General features: G+C 37.8%; 1 protein-coding gene across 6 annotated transcripts in view; it reads left to right on the plus strand.

Moving 5' to 3' along the window:
- MPDZ (multiple PDZ domain crumbs cell polarity complex component) overlaps nucleotides 1-20,296 on the plus strand; it is a 182,100-nt gene that overhangs the window by 45,495 nt on the left and 116,309 nt on the right. For all 6 annotated transcript variants that reach the window (XM_055133728.1, XM_055133721.1, XM_055133732.1 and 3 more), the window contains exons 4-9: nucleotides 9,245-9,454; nucleotides 11,859-11,998; nucleotides 14,009-14,222; nucleotides 15,024-15,152; nucleotides 16,937-17,146; nucleotides 20,140-20,254. In XM_055133728.1, coding sequence (XP_054989703.1) covers nucleotides 9,245-9,454; nucleotides 11,859-11,998; nucleotides 14,009-14,222; nucleotides 15,024-15,152; nucleotides 16,937-17,146; nucleotides 20,140-20,254 — 1,018 coding nt within the window. The remainder of the gene's footprint in view (nucleotides 1-9,244; nucleotides 9,455-11,858; nucleotides 11,999-14,008; nucleotides 14,223-15,023; nucleotides 15,153-16,936; nucleotides 17,147-20,139; nucleotides 20,255-20,296) is intronic.

Genomic DNA, 20,296 nt, shown 5'->3' on the forward strand with positions numbered 1-20,296 from the left:
CTACCTGCTGTACTATCTCTCCAGCCCTCATTTTAAATTTATAATCAATCCAGTGATAGTTAATGACACTTTTAAGAATATCTACAAATTGTTTTGCCGGTCCTAGATCACTTTTAAATAGTTCCACCTTGCTATTCAGGAATTGATAATTGCAAAGATACAAATTTTATCTCAGTCAGTGAGTCAAGAGTCTGGTGAGCTCATTTGATAGCATCTCTAACATATTAGTGGTTATGTAAATAATTTTGTGTCTTTAATTGCTATCTAATCTCTGGAACCCAATGTCTTAGACATTTGAGAGAATCAATAAATATTTTAATAAAAGAAAGATCTCATAGAAAATGTAAGACTGTTTCATCTAAACATGTTTCCTCCCTCTGTCACTTGCTGTTCCTTTTTATATCTTGTTTAGTTCAGGAGCTGTGAGCTACTTTATGTCCAATAAATGTCGTCACATTAAATTAATCCCCTTTGAACATGCAACTCAATTTCTTTAATTAGCTTTAAAAATAAAGATCATTAAATCAGAGTGCCACCATCAATTACTGTGCAAGGGTTTGCCTGTTCAATAATGCATCAGAGTTGTGCTCTAATCAGTATTTCACTGAAAGATTTATGGAAAAGGAGGCCTCCCTTGGTTTCAAACTTGAAATGGAGTCCTATTATTTATACATTTTTTCCTCCTGTGATTGCTACCATTTTAGGTGCAATATTTTATGAATACTCTCAGCATTCTATCCATCTTTGCATTTTATATTTGGGATCAGTTCCAGAGAGCGTTTTGCAGCATTTTTGTAAATTCACAAGAAAATAAGCACTTTTATTGCGTTGAAAGAAAAAAAAAGACAAGGTGCAGATTAAAAACCAGTCTGCATTTCTATGAGGTGCACCTGTTATGGCAAATTCCCCAGAGAGTGCTTTATTTCTTATTTCTCATTATGTTAAGAAATAACAAAAAAGGAAATTAAGTTACCAATATGTATTTATAATTTTTAAAAATACCCAAACTTGGATAATGGAAGTACTTGTCATTCTCCTTGTTTAAATACAGATAAAATATATTTTAGCTTTTAAGTGATATACCTACCATCCATTAATTATATATAGGCATTTGAGTCATCTCATTCTTCTTGCTATGCAGTAAAAATACGCCAAAATAAGAGGATCACAAAGTAGGGTTAGATAATTTATATTAATTTGCATTAGATAATTCCTCATGATTCTGAGCAATCTTCTTTCCTGCCTTGACAAGGATAAAACCTAGGGCCTTACACAAAAGGCTTCTGCACTCAGTTACATCCTTGAATAAATGTTCATTATCGTAGACAATAATTCAGGCATTCTGGAAATAGTGACATGAGTCCTTAAAGTAGAATCAATAGTATTAAATTCCTATTTAGTTAATTCAAAAGGGATAGATGAAGCATATGACGTCAATACTTCTATATTTTTATAGCAGGTTAATTGAATTTACTTAAATTTAAAATAATCTACTGGATTAAACTTAAATGCATGAGACAATGTTTATGCTATCAAAAACTTAACATTTATATTTCTGAATATTTTTTCATTTGTACTGGTTTATCTGACCATCACATAATCAAAGTCCTGATGTATTTTATCCCCAAGATTTCTCTTTTGCTCTGCTTTATCATTATATTTACCCTTTTCCTCAAACCATCCCTCACCATTGAAAAACTTTTTTATTTTTATAATTTATCATATCAAGCATGTTTTAAAAATAGAGTAATAATATACACGATTCTTTAAAGTTGTTTATTTCACTCAATTCAATGTGTTTTTTTATATTTTTATTAATAGTGAATCACTGTGAGTTACAGTTACATACTTAAAAACTTTCGTGTTTGTGTGTCAGTCATACAATGATTCAGTACCCATCCCTCCACCAGTGTCCATTCTCCACCACCAGTGATCCTAGTATCCCTCCGAAAGTCCCCCCCATTCCCTCCCCGACTCTGTGTCAGGGCATTTCCTTTTGTTCTCTCTCTTCTTTTGGGTGTTGTGGCAAGCTACCCATGGCATATTTGATATGCCACAAACAGTAACAACAAGTCTCACAATGGAGACGTTACCAGTACCGGTTTGCAATAGAGGCATTCAGTGACCATTGTGTTCAATCTATAGTCTACATTTCGCATGCATCTCCCAAACCTAGCAGACCCTCCAAACACCCTTTACTTGCTGTTTCCTTCTCTATCTGAGATATATTTTCCCCCAGCATGTGAGGCCAGCTTCCAAGCCATGGGGCAAAACTCCTAGTCCTTATCTCTGCTATTCTTGGGTGTTAGTCTCCCACTCTGTTTATATTCCACATATGAGTGTGACCTTTCTGTGTCTATCCCTCTCTTTCTGACTCATTTCATGATTCTTTAAAGTTGTTTATTTCTTTAAAGTTGTTTAACTTTACTGATACTTAAACTTAACATGATACTTTCCATGTTGATCCACTGATATGCAAATTTTATGACTTCATCTTTTCTAACAGCTGCATAGTATTCCATTGTGTAGATGTACCAGTTGTAGATGGTACATAGTATTCCATTGTGTAGATGTTTCTTTAACCAGTCATCTGTTCTTGGGCATGCAGGTTTTTTCCCAGATTTTGGCTATTGTATACAGTGCAGCAATGAACATACAAGTGGAGATTTTATTTTTCCTATACTTTTTTGCCTTTCTGGGGTATATTCCCAGAAGTGGTATTACTGGGTCAAATGGGAACTCAATTTCTTTTTTTTTTAGAATAGCCCATACTGTTTTTGCAAAAGGGCTGAACCAGTTGACATTCCCACCAGCAGAGAAGGAGCGTCCCTTTCTCCCCACATCCGTTCCAGCACTGCTTGCTTTTGTTCTTTTGGATGTGGGCCAGTCTCTATGGTGTGAGATGGTATCTCATTGTTGTTTTGATCTGCATCTCCCTCATGATTAGTGATGAGGAACATTTTTTCATGTGCCTTTTGGCCATTCAGATTTCTTCATTCAGAGAGTTTTTGTTCATTTCATCGCTCCATTTTCTGATGGGGTTGGATGTTTTCTTCTTGTAGAGTTCAACCAGTGCCTTGCATATCCTTGATATCAACCCCATATCAGATGGGTATTGGGTGAATATTCTTTCCTGTTCTGTAGACTGTTTTTGTATTTTAGTCCTTGTTTCTTTTGAGGTGCAAAAGCTTCTTAGTTTAAGATAGTCCCATTTGTTTATCTCTGTTTCCACTTGCTTGGCCAGTGATGTGTCATCTTCGAAGATACCTTTAGTTTCAATATCGTGTCTTCAATGTACCTTATGGGTTCTAGTATGATGTTGAGGTCTTTAATCCATTTTGTTCTAACTTTTGTGCATGGCGTTAGATAGACATCTGAGCCCATTTTTTGGCATGTAGCTGTCCAGTTTTGCCAGCACCATTTGTTAATGAGGCTTTCCTTGCTCCACTTCATATTTCTTGCTTCCTTATCAAAGATTAGATAATCATATGTTTGAGGGGTGTGTCAGGATATTACACTCTGTTCCATTAGTCTGCGACTCTGCCTTTTTTCTGTACCATGCTGGTTTAATTATTACCGCTTTGTAGTAGAGTTTGAGGTTGGGGAAGGTGATGCCTCCCATCTTCTTTTTCCCAAGGATTACTTTACCTGTTTGTTGGGGTGTATTGTTGCATATGAATTTCAGGAGTGTTTGCTCCATTTCTTTGAAGAATGTCACAAGCCTATGGCAAGCATAATCCTCAATGGGGAAAAGCTAAGAGCCTTCCATCTAAGATCAAGGACGAGATAAGGATGCCCACTTTCACCATTTCTGTTCAATATAGTACTGGAAGTACTTGAAATAGTGGTTAGGCAAAGAAATATATTAAGGGCTTTCAAATAGGAAAGGAAGAAATCAAGCGCTCACTATTCGCAGGTGATATGATACTATATTTAGAGAACTCTAAAGTCTCTAACAAGAAACTCCTAGAAATAATAGACTTGTATAATAAAGTTGCAGGCTATAAAATAAATACCCAAAAGTCCATGGCTTTTCTATATGCAAATAATGAGAGAAAAGAAAGTGACATGAAATTCAATCCCGTTCACAATCATGCCTCAGAAAATCAAGTACCTTGCAATCAGCTTAACTAAGGAGGAAGAGGACTTGTACAAAGAAAACTACAAGTGCTACTTCACGAAATAAAAGAGGAACAAGGAAATAGAAAAATATCCCCTGCTCATGGATTGGGAGAATTAACATTGTCAAAATGGCAATACTCCCCAAAGCATTATGCAGAATCAATGCAATCCCAATAATAAAATGTTTCTAATGCATCCAAATTATTGTTTTGTTTATTGTTTTGTTTTACTGTTATATAAGCTTCATTGTTTATTTATAAATATATATATACAAATACACAAAGATTTTGAACACTTTTGTTTTTATTTTTTATGCTTATAGGTAAAGCTGCTAAGAATATGTGTTGACATGGGTTTAGATATTTCATATAGTAAATCTTTAGGAGTGCAACAGATGAGATATATGATAAATTCCTATTTAGTTTGGGTGTTTTGTTTTGTTTAAGCAAAGGTCCTACTGTTTTTCAGAGGAGCTCTGCTGCTTTTGCATTCCTGTTGGCAGTAATTGAGAAAGCTTTCCCGTCTCCTCATCAGCATTTGGTATTCTAAAATAATCTGAAAGTTATTTAACAATTTCTTAAAAATTTTAATTCACATTTCTCTAATGATAATAATGTCAAGTCATTCATATTATTTGCCATCACTATAACTTCTTCAATTAACAGTCTCCGTGTCTTTATTTTTGAGGTTTCTTAGACATATATTGCTTTTTTGTCAGATATATGTACTCTTAAATTCCTTCATTTTCTTTAATTAGCACTGTTTTATTCCTAGAAAACACAAGAAATATAATAATACTTCAACCCCATTTACCCAGTGCCTTTGTTTGTGTAGTTATGATGTCCTTTAATTCTACATATATTTAAAATTCCATGATAGTTCTAAATAACTAGGTGTTTTATTCTGTCTTTAAAAAAATACATTTACAGATGAATAATTTAAGTGATTCTTATTTATGTTTTAGGTATTAGCACTAATTAAGAGCCATAAATTACATTACTATATGTTTATTTACCAATGATCATAAATTATTTTAGATGAAATACTCTGCCAGAAGTTAAACAGAGAACAGATAATTATTTGGTGACTCTTGCTCATTTACTGGCAACTTCCGTAAATTCACAGATTGTTTATTTGTATATAAAAATTCATAAGAAATGTGTTTTCATCTGTTTTATTTTTATATATTCTATAAATTAATATGGAGTCTTGTTTTCTTATACTGTGTCTATAGCAATAGGTCCTTCGGGGTAAATGAGATTAATTTATGTTCCTGAAGGAGGTTATAATTCAGGAAGTCATTTTAATAAAAAAATCAAAGATGCCCCTATGCTTTTTTCCTATGGGTATGCCTTACAAGTTAAAAATAAACCTTTTTATATATAATGAGAATGAATGATTATTTTGGTTCGTGTTTTTGGCCAGACCCAGCAGTGCTCATGGTTTACCTGGCTCTGTGCTCCTCCTGAGGGATAATGTGTGGTCAGCTCTATGAAAGGCAAGCACCCTGCCAGCTGTAACAACACTCTGGTCCCTGAATGAATTAATTTTAAAATGTATAATCTATGTAACTTTTTCTTTTACATGTAGACTGGAAGTTGTGAAAAGAGATGGGGGTCATATATATTGATTAAATCTTAGCAAATTAGAGCATGCTATATTAGGCATGCATATAATTTTCATGTTATATTGTTTGCTCTGGATTATTTGCTCCAAATAATGTTGTATTATTTGGACTGGATCGGTAGCACCGGGACTGGAGTGGTAGCACAGCGGGTAGGGTGTTTGCCTTGCATGCGGCTGACCCGAGTTCAATTCCTCCGTCCCTCTCAGAGAGCCCGGCAAGCTACTGAGAGTATCCCGCCCACATGGCAGAGCCTGGCAAGCTACCCGTGATGTATTTGATATGCCAAAAGCAGTAACAAAAAGTCTCACAATGGAGACATTACTGGTGCCCGCTTGAGCAATCGATGAACAAAGGGACCACAGTGCTACAACAGTGCTATTATTTGCTCTAGCTCTATATCCTTGTGCTGGGTGTTTTCATACCTTGTCTTTAATAATTGTGGAGATTGTAATTTCCCATTATTTGCATTTAGCTAGACTATTCTTTTTTGTGTGTGGGTGGAGGCACACTCGGCTGTGCTCCGGGCTTATTCCTGTCTTTACAGTTAGGGATCAGGTAGACTATTCTTGAAGTTTTGTGATTTGTTCATTCTGACTTACCACAGTCGTAGCCAAAGTCCGATTTTTTCCTATCTGGTGTCTGGGGTCTTCAGCATGTCACAAGTTCCATTTTGCATCTGCTTCACCATGAGTGGTGGTGTATTTCCTGCTCATGGGGTGTATTGAAGTCAACATGACTCAGGATTTTAAATGATAGTCAATATAATGCTTTAATTTTAAGTAAATTTTCTGTTTTATTTTTGAGGTAGAAAATTCTTAGGCATGAATTAGCGATGTGAAATATTTTTTTGTTTGTTTTTGTTAGTGGAAGCTCTTTAACTAATGTCTGTAAAATAGAAATTAAGATTCTTTAAGGGTTATTGTGAGTTTAAAGCAGAGAAAATTCTTAATTAACGGATAAGCATTTATTCTGCAAATGTATATTGGACACCATGTTGGTGGAAAACACTCTTCAGAAAAAGAAGATGTTGTAGAATAGATGAGTCAGATTCCCCACTAGAGAATTCTGTATTCTAGTCTGCCTTCACAAATTGAAATGCAAGATCCATGGTGCTAGGGTTTGTATCAAGTAGCAATGAGCAACTTAAATGAAATGAGGCAGGGAAGCCAAAGAGATTGTACAAGGGTTAGGGCACTTGTCTTTAGTGCACCAGACGCCCTTATACCACTTCTCTTCCAAGCGTTGCCAGGAATGATCCCTGAACCCTGCTGGATACGACCCAAAAAACAAAAAAGAAAAAAACAAAGGCCAAGAAAAGGAAAAACAGGTGAGGGTAAGGTCACTGAGGGTAAGGTACATGGTGTGGTACTTTCTCAAATAGGGTTGTCAGAAAGAGATTCTTTGAAGGTGTCATTGAGCACACCTGACTGAAATGAAGAAGGGAGCATATAAATTATTCAGAGAAGGAAGATCTGGTTCCTAGAGGAAGCAGCTTGACAGTCTGAGGAATGCTTAAGGGTGGGTAATTGTAGTGGTAAAGTCATGAAGTGATAGAGACACCGGGAGCTCTGTGGATGGTGAATGCAGGAGATGGGTTGTTGATCCAAAAATAACTTTGATGTAGAAATATCAAATTAGGACTGATGGTGCTGTTTTACTAAGTAGTTGCCTTTAATTTGTATACCTTATAGCAAGCATACACAATAATTATGATACATTTTTTCCAAAACAGAATTTCTGTTGTTAGTTACTGCTTACATTTTTCTACCTGATGTGAACCAGACAGGGAGGTTTGAAGGTACAATCCTCCAGACTGCCATTTCTGTCCAAAACTTGCAAACACACAGCAAGGACCTTATGTTGCAAGTATGTAATTGGAGAGACGAGTCCATACAAGACCACTGTCACTTTTTTACAAAAGCTGAGAATTCAGGGCATTTTTAAAACCATGCTGAACTAAAATAATTAACAAGAAGGACCCGTAGAAATTACAGAAAGCTGTTGTATTTTTTAATGTAGTCTATTATAGAACAAGGATATAAATTGGAATGCCCTGCCACAGAGGCGGGGTGGGGTGGGGGGGATGGGGCTGTGGGTGGGAGGGATACTGGGTTCATTGGTGGTGGAGAATGGACACTGGTGGAGGGATGGGCTCTTAAACATTGCATGAGGGAAAAACAAGCACGAAAATATGTGAATCTGTAACTGTACCCTCACTGTGACTCACTAATTAAAAATAAATAAATTTTAAAAAAAGAAAAAAAAGAACAAGGATATGAGGAAAAATCAACCCAAGGAAGTGGCATATGAATCTGTCTTAAAGAAGACAGGCTTCTTAATGTGAAGCTTTTATTTTTCTCAGGAAGTGTTCTTAGCCCAGAAACCCTGAGAGTATTGTCAACCCCAGAAGCTCCTCTAGGCTTGGTTTTAAGAGGTTTTATTTGGTCTTATTTGATAATTATTATTGGCTGATTGGTTGCACATGTGATATTATTTAGCCTCAGAATTTGTTCTTATATGGTATTGAAACTCACCCTGTGTATCAAAGAAATCATTTGAAATATTATAAACATTTAGGTATTACTTCCTTCGAGCTAGAGATAAAAATTAGATCTATCCCTGGGAAAGATGAAGTTGAATCCTGTTTCTCAGGGGGAATTGGACAATGTTTGTTTCTGATGCATACTCTGAGAGTTATTTAACACACATATTAGCATGTTTTGTTGAAAGCACATTATGTCCAGCCATGTATTTTGTTTAATAGCTAGCCTTTTTCATTTAAGAGAGTGTGATATGGGTATGTTGGAGTTATTCTTCCAATTAATAGGTATACCGTGTTTAGCATATTGTTTATGTATCTTTAGCTATTACTAGAATATTTCTGCACATTTGTCTTTTTATTTGTTTTGGGGCTACACTGGGTGGCACTCAGGGTTTTCTCCTGGCTGTGGGCTCAGATATCACTCCTGGTGAGGCTCAGGGGACCATCAAATGGTTTCGTGGTGATGGAGATTAAAACTGTCAGTCAAACAGGGCAAACACCTTAGCTCCTGTATTATATTTCCAGTCCCTAAAATTTTTCTTCTTGAAATGAACTACTTTTCCCCTGAGCAGCGCTCAGGTGTCTAGAGGTCACTCCTGGAGATCCTCAGCAAGTAGGGTGAGTGCTTGTGCCCAGTGATGTGACTCTGCTTGGGCCCATTGTACTAAGGACCAGTATCCCACACCTTGATGGTTTTTGGAGACTTCCAGGGCTATATCCAGCATTATAAGGAACAGTACTAGGGGTTGAATTTTGGCATCTTATTCATATAAGGCCTGTGCCCCTAATTTTTGAGCTATCTCTCTCATCCAGAAATTAATGTCTTGATATAGAGTTGCCTAACTGAAGTCTCTGAACATTTTGATATCAGTTTTTAATGCCTTTTGGTGATGTTTGCTTTGAAATGATTTATGAAATGTCACAGTTGTTCATCATCTCCAAATTACTCTTAGGTAAACAGTGCAGCTTCTACAAATTCAAATGCTGACTATGCCCACATTTCACATCTCAGCCAAGCTGCAGTTCCCACTCTACAAAATGAAATACATTTATCATCCCAAAATAATGGGACTATGGAGGCACTTACAGGATTTGGTACTTCACATCTCAATGCAAAACTTGCTTCTGATGAATTTGATCAACTGATCAAAAATATGGCACAGGTAAGAACATCTTTTTCTATTAGTTAAGGATGGACTATAAAATGTCTCAGAAGTGTAATGAAGTGTGATAGATATTTTAAGGGATACAGTGATATTTTCAATATCTGAAACAGAATAAGATAGATTTTATGCAGCTTTGGTTGGTTCAGATTTTTCTTTCTTAATAATTGTAAAATTGTGCAGCCACTTCAGAAGGATTCAGTGATTTCTTTCATCCTGTCTTGCTTCCTTCCTTCATTGGCTCTCTTTCTTTCCCTCCCCATCGCCCCTCCCTTCTGTTGATTTTGTGATAACCAGTGATGGCATATGTGTATGGTTGCTTTCTAAACACTCAGCCACCATGCTTACCAGGAGTCACACTCTTGAGTTGTTGAGCTCCTGTGCTGACTGTAGTTTGCCTGTACTATTCTTCTTTCATTGCGTTTGTGCCACCCTTTAACTGTAGTGGTTGGACACATCTGGCTGTGGTGCACCAGTTGCATGTGGCATCAGGGTTCACAAACAGCAAAGCTGCCAGCATCTAACGTGGTAGATGTGGGTAGTGTCAGGTATTAAATTTACAGTCCCGTGCTTTTAAGGCCATTACTATAATAATTGAGCCAACCCTCTCCTACCCCATTTCTTTAATCCCTTTTCTCTTTGCTTCATTATTATTTCACTCTTGTGTGTTATATTCCAAAATATTATTCAGATTAAAGTACAATGAAATCGCAGATGGGCTTTTGACAGTGCCCAGCCCCCATACATTTCCTGGGTGTGACCCAAAGCCCAGGATGGAGGGAGATTTTCCTCCCCCAACCCCCAATTGCATGAAACTATGAAGGAGAAGCCGGCCAAGGCCTAGGAGTGAAAGCTTTAATTTATCTACAGCATTTATTTTTCAAGTTTCTAATCTTAGTTCTCTTACCTTTTCAATGACTGCCAAAGTGTTCCTGGACCCCATCTTAAACCTCAGAGCTGACCTGCTGAATGTTGGCAAGGTTTTGCGACACTTTTTTTTATTATTTTATTTTTAATTGGGTCACCGTGAGAACAGTTACAGGGCTTTTAGGATCGAGTCTCAGTCATACTATGCTCAAACACCCATCCCTTCACCAGTGCACATGTTCCACCACCAATAACCCCAGCATACAACCCCTCCCACTCCCCTGTGTGGCAGATGATTTTCTCTTTACTCTTTTTTTTTTATTTTCACTTTACTCTTTCCTTACTTTGATTACATTCAATTTTTGATAGAAACTCACTATCATTATTTGAAGTTTTCCCCCCAACAGTCAGACCTGTTAGAATGGCATCATTAGATTATATGTTTTCTATTGTTGGTAACAAAAAGCATAAGATGTTTCACAGTCGCGAAAGCGGCTGCCCAGATTTGGAATTCTGGTATTAAGTCCAGAGGTATTTCTGCAAACAGCCGCTGCATTCCGAGATTGGTTTCTGTGGCGCTGGGATCATGGCTGTTCAGGAGCAGAGGAGCTGTACATGGGCAACCACTCGGGGTCTCATTTGGGCAGGAGGCAGGGCCGGTTCTGCCTCCCCCATCGCAAGATTCCCCATGCATCCCGTCCCATCACTGCACACTCCTACCTCTCTGTCCAATTGGTTCTGAACAGTGGTGGTCGCCATGCTGTCCAGGAGGGAAAAGGCCAAGGGACAGAAACCCTTCCCCTCCCGGGGCTGCATGGAGCCATAGCTTAATTCAGAGTCCAGGAGTATATCTGCTGGCAGTCCCTGCGTTTCTGAGGTTGGTTTCTATTTCTATGCCTCTGGGATAATGGTTGCTCAGGGGTGGCGGAGCCATACACGGTCGCGCAGTTTGGAGATGTCCCAGTCCCTTGTACTGGAGCCGTGTTAGTAGAAGCTCAGTTGCAACATTTTTTAAACCCCATTTTATACCCATACTCTGAATCAATCGATGAAAAGTTGCTCTTGTGGTTTGATAAGGAAGGAGAGAGACAGCAGCCCGCAGATGGAGAGGTCCTGTCCTGTCAATGTATGTTAAGGATGTCCCCCCAAGTTTCTCTCGGTTATTGCACCTGAATCAGAGGGATCACTTTCTGAAAGAAATATTTTTAAGTTGTGCCTTTCATTCTGGATTTACAGTGATGCTGTTACAGACATGGGGGCTACCTTCCTCCCTGTCAAGCTCATAATGCCTTGTGAATGTATGATCTATAGGAAACCCAGCAGTTATTTTATCTGCTGATGCTGTCTGTCTCTTGAAAATAAATTTCAGATTTTTTTTTCTGCTCTCCCCCCAGAAAAAAAAAGTATAGTGAATGAAGATTGTAAATCTTATATTCAAAATTCTTTTCCCAATTTCTTAAAGTGATACATGTTAGGAGGACTTTTCCTTTCAAAATTGATATTTAGTTTTGTTTCTTGCATTTTCTTTTCTAAACAGGGACGCCATGTTGAAGTTTTTGAGCTTCTCAAGCCTCCGTGTGGGGGCCTTGGATTTAGTGTTGTGGGTCTAAGGAGTGACAACAGGGGAGAACTGGGGATATTTGTGCAGGAGATCCAGGAGGGCAGCGTGGCTCACAGGTGAGACTGTCAGTGTCTTCTGTTTCTCTTATATTTTAAAACACTTTGGGGGAGGGTGTGGGGGGATTGGGCCATACCCAGAAGTGCTCAGTGACTATACCTGGCTCTTTGTTTAGGAGCCTCCCCAGGCAGTGCTCAGGACACCATATGTGGTGCTGAGTCCTGCAGTTTGGGCTGAAGTGGAACCAGGATTGAGCACAGACCAGGCTAGCTCTTCCCTCCTAGGCTATCTCTCTGGCTCCTCTTTGTTTTTGATTCCACATTCAGAGAGTATTGACCAGGGGTGAGAGAGATAGTACAGTATAGTAAGAAGCTTGCTAACCTGGGTTCAATCCCCAGCATCCCATATTGTCCCTGAGCACCAAAAGGAGCGATTCAAAATGCAAGAGCCAGGACTAACCCCTGAGCATTGCTGGGCCTGGCCCCCAAACCAACAAAATAACACTGAGTTGATCATGTTGGAAGAATTTAGGCAAATAAAAATTAACAGACACACAGAAAGGAATATAGTCTGTCATTACCAAATTTTATAAATTGTTAATGTTACAAAAAGAAACAAGTCCTTTGACAGGAGAGTAACTTTTTAAATGTAGCTATAATTATTATCTTTTCACAAGGAAATAAATGAGTAAAAATTTATTTTTATTGTTAATAAATGAACCTTTGTTGCTTAGGTTTTTTTGCTTTTGGGGTCACACCCGGCGATGCACAGGGGTTACTCCTGGCTCATGCACTCAGGAATTACTCCTGGCAGTGCTCAGGGGATCATATGGGATGCTGGGAATTGAACCCGGGTCGGCCGCATGCAAGGCAAACACCTTACCCGCTGTGCTATTGCTCCAGCCCAGTGTTTTTTTTTTTTTTTTTTTTTTTTTTTTTTATGTTGTGAGGACCTCTCAGTGCAGTGTAGCACCCAGTTCAGTGCTGGGATCAGACCCAGATTCTCACACATACTTGTCTGCACAATTTGAGCTATGCGCCCAGCTTGATGAAATTTATACTATTGGTTTAGAGTAAAATAGAAAATTGGCCAGTGATAATTTAGAATATTTTTTACCGTACCCAAATCAACCCAGTTGGAGTGATAGCACAGCGGGTAGGGCATTTGCCTTGCATGAGCCCGACTCGGGTTCGATTCCTCCAACCCTGTCAGAGAACCAGGCAAGCTACCTAGAGTATCTCGCCCACACGGCAAAGCCTGGCAAGCTACCCATGCGTATTGGATATGGCAAAGACAGTAACAGCAAGTCTCACAATGGAGACGTTATTACTGGTGCCTGCTCGAGCAAATCGATGAGCAGCAGAATGACAGTGACAGTGACAGTGGCCCAGATCAACCAGTAAAAATATACATCTTTGCTATTATTTGTAGAAGTTAAGAACATCCAAGGTATAATGTTTTGATTTCATGGGTAGCTGAAAAGAAAAGGAGCCCTTTAACCTGAAGGGTTGTTTGATGTATGTTAAATCAAATATTTTAAAAATTAGTGCTACAGGAAAAAAAAAAGCTAGAAAAGTATGGACATTAAAAAATTAGGGCTAAGGTCAGGGTACGTTGTAAAGGAGGAATGGTGGGGAAAAGATAAAACCTAGAAAATGAGATCAAGTATCTGAGGAGATGGTACAGGGCTTAGGGTTCAGCATATGCCTGACCTGTGTTCATCCTTGACATCATATGGCCTGGACATAGCTGAGTGTATCTCTGGATATCCCTGGATGTCACCTGGTGTAGCCTTGGTGTCCCGGAGCAACTCCATATAGATCTGATGGTTTCTGGCATCACATGGCTTGAGCAGAACCATATTGACTGCCCCTAGCACCGAACTGCCAGATACAATGGCTAAGTATTGCTGGGATGGCCTCCGGCACCCATGGGGAGCAGCTTGGGAGGTTGCAATGAAACAAGTATATACCAAAAGAAGGGAATTCACAACCTCAAAAATATGCCCCAAAGTACTCGTTTACTTGAGAATTGTCAAATATATTTTACCCTATTTTTCACTTTGGTAGAGATGGAAGATTGAAGGAAACTGATCAGATCCTCGCTATCAATGGGCAAGCACTTGATCAGACAATTACCCATCAGCAGGCTATCAGCATCCTGCAGAAAGCCAAAGATAATGTCCAGCTAATTATTGCCAGAGGCTCCTTGCCTCAGCTCATCAGCCCGATAGTTTCCCGTTCTCCTTCTGCAGCCAGCACGATTTCAGCTCATTCTAATCCGGTGGGTATAGGATTTTCAAAGGAAACGGTACATAATTTTCTAGTTCCTTTTGCTTGTCTACCAGTTTCCAGTTCATGAAGGCTTCTTGGAATATTTGTTATTTAATGCTCAAGGGTCTCGTTTCTAAAACCCTTTTTTATCTTTGTCTCATTTGTTTTACTTGACAACTCTCTTTAAAAAATAGTCTTTTAATAAAATTGACTATAGAAATAGGTGGTTTTGTTCTTGCTTTGTACGTTACAGAGTTATATTGTTACAGTTAGCTGTCAGTGACTAAGAAAGCCTCTAATTTAGAACCCTAAAAGATAGGATCAGGTAGAATATATTGTTAGCAGGTAATAATTTTTTCCTTCATCTTTTTCATTTGGGTGGAAATTCTATAAAGGATCTAGCAAATCAGTAATTATTTTAACTGGTTAAAGATGGTCACTGTAATGACAATACTGATTGAAAGAGTGGTTATGTCAATAGCAATAACAACCTGTTAGAAGTGTAGAAAATCAATGGGACATTTTTAGGATCATTTAATGTCTGAAGTATGTAATTTGAAATGGCATTTTTCAGCCTTTTAACATCTATGGGCCAGCACCTGTCTACATACCAGTCCACAGGTAGTTATAACCACTGTAGTAGACCATTGATTTTCAGTTTTTCTGTACCTACAGATTAGCACTGGTCTAAGACCACTGTTTTAAAACCATGACCAAGTTATCACAAAAACTGAAACTGTGATAATTAGTTTTTTCAAAATGTTTGAAGATTCATATAGGAGCTTTCTCCCCCTCACTCCCCACCCCCCAGGTTCACTGGCAGCATGTGGAGACTATTGAGTTGGTAAATGATGGATCAGGTCTTGGATTTGGCATTGTAGGAGGAAAAGCAACTGGTGTGATAGTAAAAACAATTCTGCCAGGAGGTGTAGCAGATCAGGTAAGCTACTCCAAGAGGACACGCATACTGTTTTCGATAAATAAAATTGTTTTATATTTTCAGTTAGGAAAAGAGGGGCTGTGACCTTACATAATAACAAAGCTATACTAGTGTCTTCTGTTTTTCTGGATTATTTGAAGTGTTTTCTTGTATCTGAGGAGAAATATTTCTTAAAAGATATAGCTATACAGGAATTAAAGCACTGCCAACAAACATACCCATACCCAACCCTGGTTCCATCTCCAGCACTGTGTATGGTCCCCAGCACTGCCAGAAGTGATGTTCATGAGCATCATTGAGTGTGACCCCCAAACCACAAATTATTTCTGAAAATTAAAAAAAATTTAAAACATGACTGAAATTATAGTCAATGATCTATAAGACCCACGGACTGTGTCCCTGAAATGGGTGGGCAGTTGGATTGGTAAAGACGTGCACCCAGTGAGCCAGCTGCACCGTGCTGACAGGTACATATTCCTTTGCCAGCTGTCCCCTACCTCTGTGGTGCTCTACATCTGGTGGCAATTGCATTACAGGTCCACTCCTCATCCAGTCATTTAGCCACGCTGCCTTGAAAGCACGCACCCTTTCTTCCAGCCAGGAGACTGATGCCTCCTTGAATCCTTAAACTTAGCAATTAGCCAGACAGGCCATGAAGTAACACCCAGCAGGCCTGTCGCTGAGTATGTACATTCCACTGTGCTTCAAGATAAAGTGCAGGAGAGAGACCTAATCACCTCAACCACTAACAACTGGAGCCTGACCTCTGTCTATACAGGTAGACCTCAAGGGTCTCTATTGTGATTTCCGACTCCAGAACATAAATAATTGAAATGACAAGACAGAAAATGTTAGTATTCAGTGATGTCTTATAGTTCATACCATAATTTGAGTAGCACTGTATAGCTGTTGGCCCATTGTTCAACGATTTGCTCCAGCGGGCACCAGTAACGTCTCCACTGTGAGACTTATTGTACTGTTTTTTGTTTTTGTTTTTTTTTTTGCTTTTTGGGTCACACCCAGCGATGCTCAGGGGTTACTCCTGGCTTTGCACTCAGGAATTACTCCTGGCAGTGCTTGGGGGACCATATGGGATGCCGGGGATCGAACCCGGGTCAGCCGCGTGCAAGGCAAACGCCCTACCCGCTGTGCTATCGCTCCGGCCCCTTATTGTATTGTTTTTGGCATATAGAATACACCATGGGGAGCTTGCCAGGCTCTGCTGTGTGGGCAGGATATTCTTGGTAGCTTGCCAGGCTCTCTGAGAGGATTGGAGAAATTGAACCCAGGTTAGCTGCATGCAAGGCAAATACCCTACCTGCTGTGAAATCGCTCCAGTCCATAATATGAGTAATATGTATTTTCATTGTACTTGGAATTTTATCTGTTGTTTCTTTGACCTCAAAAAATTCAGAGGTACTTTTGAATATTCTGGATGGAAGTCAGTGAGGGCTAGGGAGGTAGCACGCATTCCAGAGCACATGCATAGCATGTGAGAGGCTTTGTGTTCAGTTTCGGGTACTTCATGTCTCCACCACCATCCAGCACGGCAGATATAGCTGTAATGGACTGCCAGCACCATTGAATATATCCCCAGATATCCCGAGTACCATGTGATCTTAGGGTACTTTAAAAGACTGTTAAGATTGCAGTCACAGGTTCAGTATTCTCTGATTGACAATGCATTTTATGCCAAATTTTATTGTGTTTTATTTCTCTCATTCAAGATTTCTCTCATGAAGCTAAAATAATAATTCCCAACTTGCCAAACTCTGTTTATACAGCATGGGCGATTATGCAGTGGTGATCACATTTTAAAGATCGGTGAAACAGATCTAGCAGGAATGAGCAGTGAACAAGTAGCACAAGTCCTCAGGCAATGTGGAAATAGAGTTAAATTAATGATTGCAAGAGGTGCCATAGAAGAACCAGCAGCCCCCACTTCTTTAGGTATGACCCTTTCTTCATCGTCATCTTCTACATCAGAGATGCGGGTAAGTAGGTAAAAACAGATCATAGAGGATTTATAGAAAATAGCTCATAGATAAGCTGTCATGTATTGTTTTTTAATCTAAACTTACTAATGCCCATATATTTGTGATAAAAACGAAATACAATTCAAGTACCAAAATATTTCAGTATTACTAATATTTTTAAATTAAGAATAACTTGAATCACAGTTAAAAATAGCTTGCTTAAAATCCTAGATTGCTGTTGCATATTTTTTAAAAAATAACATTTATAAGAACAGTGTATTGAAATATGGATAATTTTTTTTTAATTACACTAATGGTACTAGAATGTTTCACTAATGGTAATAAGATGTTTAGTTCTATGTTCCTATCATTCCCTTTCAACAGTTTACTTTTAGTGTTTCTTTTTTGGACAAGATAGTAGGAATAGGTTTACTAAGGGGGTGGGTGATGAATAAAAACATAGTAAAAGTTTGAGTATTATTATTTTAGGTATGTCATCTAACATCATATTTTTAATGAGTTCTTATTCTTGGTCCAGCAGCTTAAATTTTTTAAGAAGTTACACTTCTTGGATTGTAACAAAATTTCGTGCATAATGATAAGCATTCTATAATTGTTCTTAACAATATACAGAAAGCTTGAACACTTACAAATTTGTAGAATGTGTGGTGGTTATTTTAGATATTTCAGGTCTCAAGACTGTAATGGATAAAAATAACAACAAAATTATTTTATCTAGAAAACTTACATATTTAAGAAAATTCCAATAGATTTCTAGACAGGACATAACAAATGCAAGTTCTGCATTCCTTTTTTCACAGATCTAAAAGAATCTACATAATTTTTATGTTAAACTTACTTCCTATTCAGTTACTACAAGTCTTTTTAAAAATATTCTAAACTTCTCTACATAGCCTTTAAAAAACTTATCAGAACAGTTGAAAATTTCATGATTCTGTTGTTCATAGAATTAAATTTGGTTGCTATTTTTGCAAAGAGAAATAAATAAAGCTTATTTATGAAAGTATTTAAATGGCATTCTTTCTGGTAAACAAAACATTTTATTCAGCAATATATAAATGAATGCTGTACCGAAAACCACTTGATATAATTGAAAGCTTAGAAAATATCTATTCTGTGCATATCATCATTTTTGAAGCCTGTGCCCCTTTTAAAACCATTCGATAGTCAAATTGCCACCCTCTAAAATAGCACTCGCATAAGTCTTATTAAAAATAGAAAACACATTTGTTTCAATTGAAGCAGATTTCATCCTGTCATTTTCTTGTAATTATCTAAACTTTCAACTTTTGCTAAGTTTGCACAGATAATTTAGTGCAATGAAAAAAATGTCTAACTTTACTATAAAATTATATATCAGTTAGGGGAACTATCAATAAGATATAGTAAAAATCTTTTAAGAAAAATTAGAAAACCTCACCAGCCATCCCCAACCTACATACCCATTCAAACCCAAGGATTCCATTTGGTTGTGATGTTCTTAGGTCTCTCTGTGAAATCTGCTGACACTGTGCTAGTAAATAATATGAAGGTTATTGATAATTTACTGCACCAATCCAACTCAGGGTCTTTGCCTTTCATTCTAGTTAATAGCAATACTTCATGCAGTTCTTTTTGTTAGAAAAAACCTGCTTTCAGTCTATCATCATTCTAGGATTATGATGAAAATCAATTACAGAAGTCATACTTTAAGACTAAAGTTACAAAACCAAGGATAATTGTAAATAACTCTATGGGCCATTTAATTGGCTTTCAAGATAATCATCATTCGATGATACTGTATCTGGACTATCGAACGTTAATGCATATTTTAGTATGCATAATATATTTAATACTAAAATATTTTAGTATTTTAGTATCAACCATCACTATCACTGTCATTGTCATCCCTTTGCTCATCAATTTGCTTGAGTGCGCACCAGTAACATCTCCATTTTGAGATTTGTTGTTACTGTTTTTGGCATATTTGAGTACACCACTGGTAGCTTGCCAGGCTCTGCCATGCGGTCAAGATACTCTCGGTATTTGAGAGGAGCTGAGGAATCAAACCCGGGTCAGCCACATGCAAGGCAAATGCCCTACTGCTGTGCTATCGCTCCAACCCAGTATCAACCATCAACTTATAAAAATAATAGTAGCATGTCTTAAATGAACATGCTGACTCCTCACTTCTACTTGGAATTGTACACACTGCAATATAAGCAGAATCTGTGCAATCAGGCTACCTACATTTGAATTCTTTCCTGATTGACTCCTGCTCTTTGTCCTTGGAAAAAGTTATGACTGTCAACTCTTTCAGAGAAAAATTTTGATTGAATTTTAATCAGAATACCTATATTAGAGTTGTTCTGAAAAGTCATATGGATTAAGACAGGGAAATGCTTTCTGACATAAAAACTAGTAAGTTAGCTAGATTTCTTATTCTCGATAGACAATTGAGTGAAGCAACATATGGAAAATTTAAGTAGCAGAAGCAATTTAAAGGTGTTTCTCTGAGAGGGACTGGTGACATAGCTCAAATAGACTCAGTGCACACTATACATGCTGGAAGCCTGGCTTCTGCCCCCAGCACAGCGTGGTCCTCTGAGCAATGCCAGGAGCAACCCCCAAGCACCAATTTAGGAGGCCTGGAACATTCTGAAGTGTAGCCTCCAAATCAAGAATAATAAAGAAGTATATACTTGTTGATCAGAACTCAAAAGACAAGTTCTTTCTACCTTCTAACTTCTATGAAAATGCAGATGAGCCATAACTGGAAAAAATTGTTAACAGGAAGCTACTTATTTTTTAAGATTTTTATATACAAGTATAAAAATGTATTTTTCTCACAAGTGGAGACTCAACTTTCCTGCTTACTGTCTTGAGTAAAAAAATAAGTAATGTTCAATTCCTGTTTTTAAGATCAAAGGGATAGTTTATACTACAATTTTCTAGTAGTGTTCTTTGAAACTGCTTATTTATATTTTTATTTCCTTGTATATTTATTTTAGGTTGATGCGTCTACTCAGAAAAGTGAAGAAAGTGAGACATTTGATGTAGAACTCACTAAAAATATCCAAGGATTAGGAATTACCATTGCTGGCTACATTGGAGATAAAAAATTAGGTAGGTTTTAAACACTGTTAGCATTTTCTTATCATTATAATT

This window comes from Sorex araneus, chromosome 1, assembly GCF_027595985.1.
Source record: "Sorex araneus isolate mSorAra2 chromosome 1, mSorAra2.pri, whole genome shotgun sequence".
Lineage (NCBI taxonomy): Eukaryota > Metazoa > Chordata > Mammalia > Eulipotyphla > Soricidae > Sorex > Sorex araneus.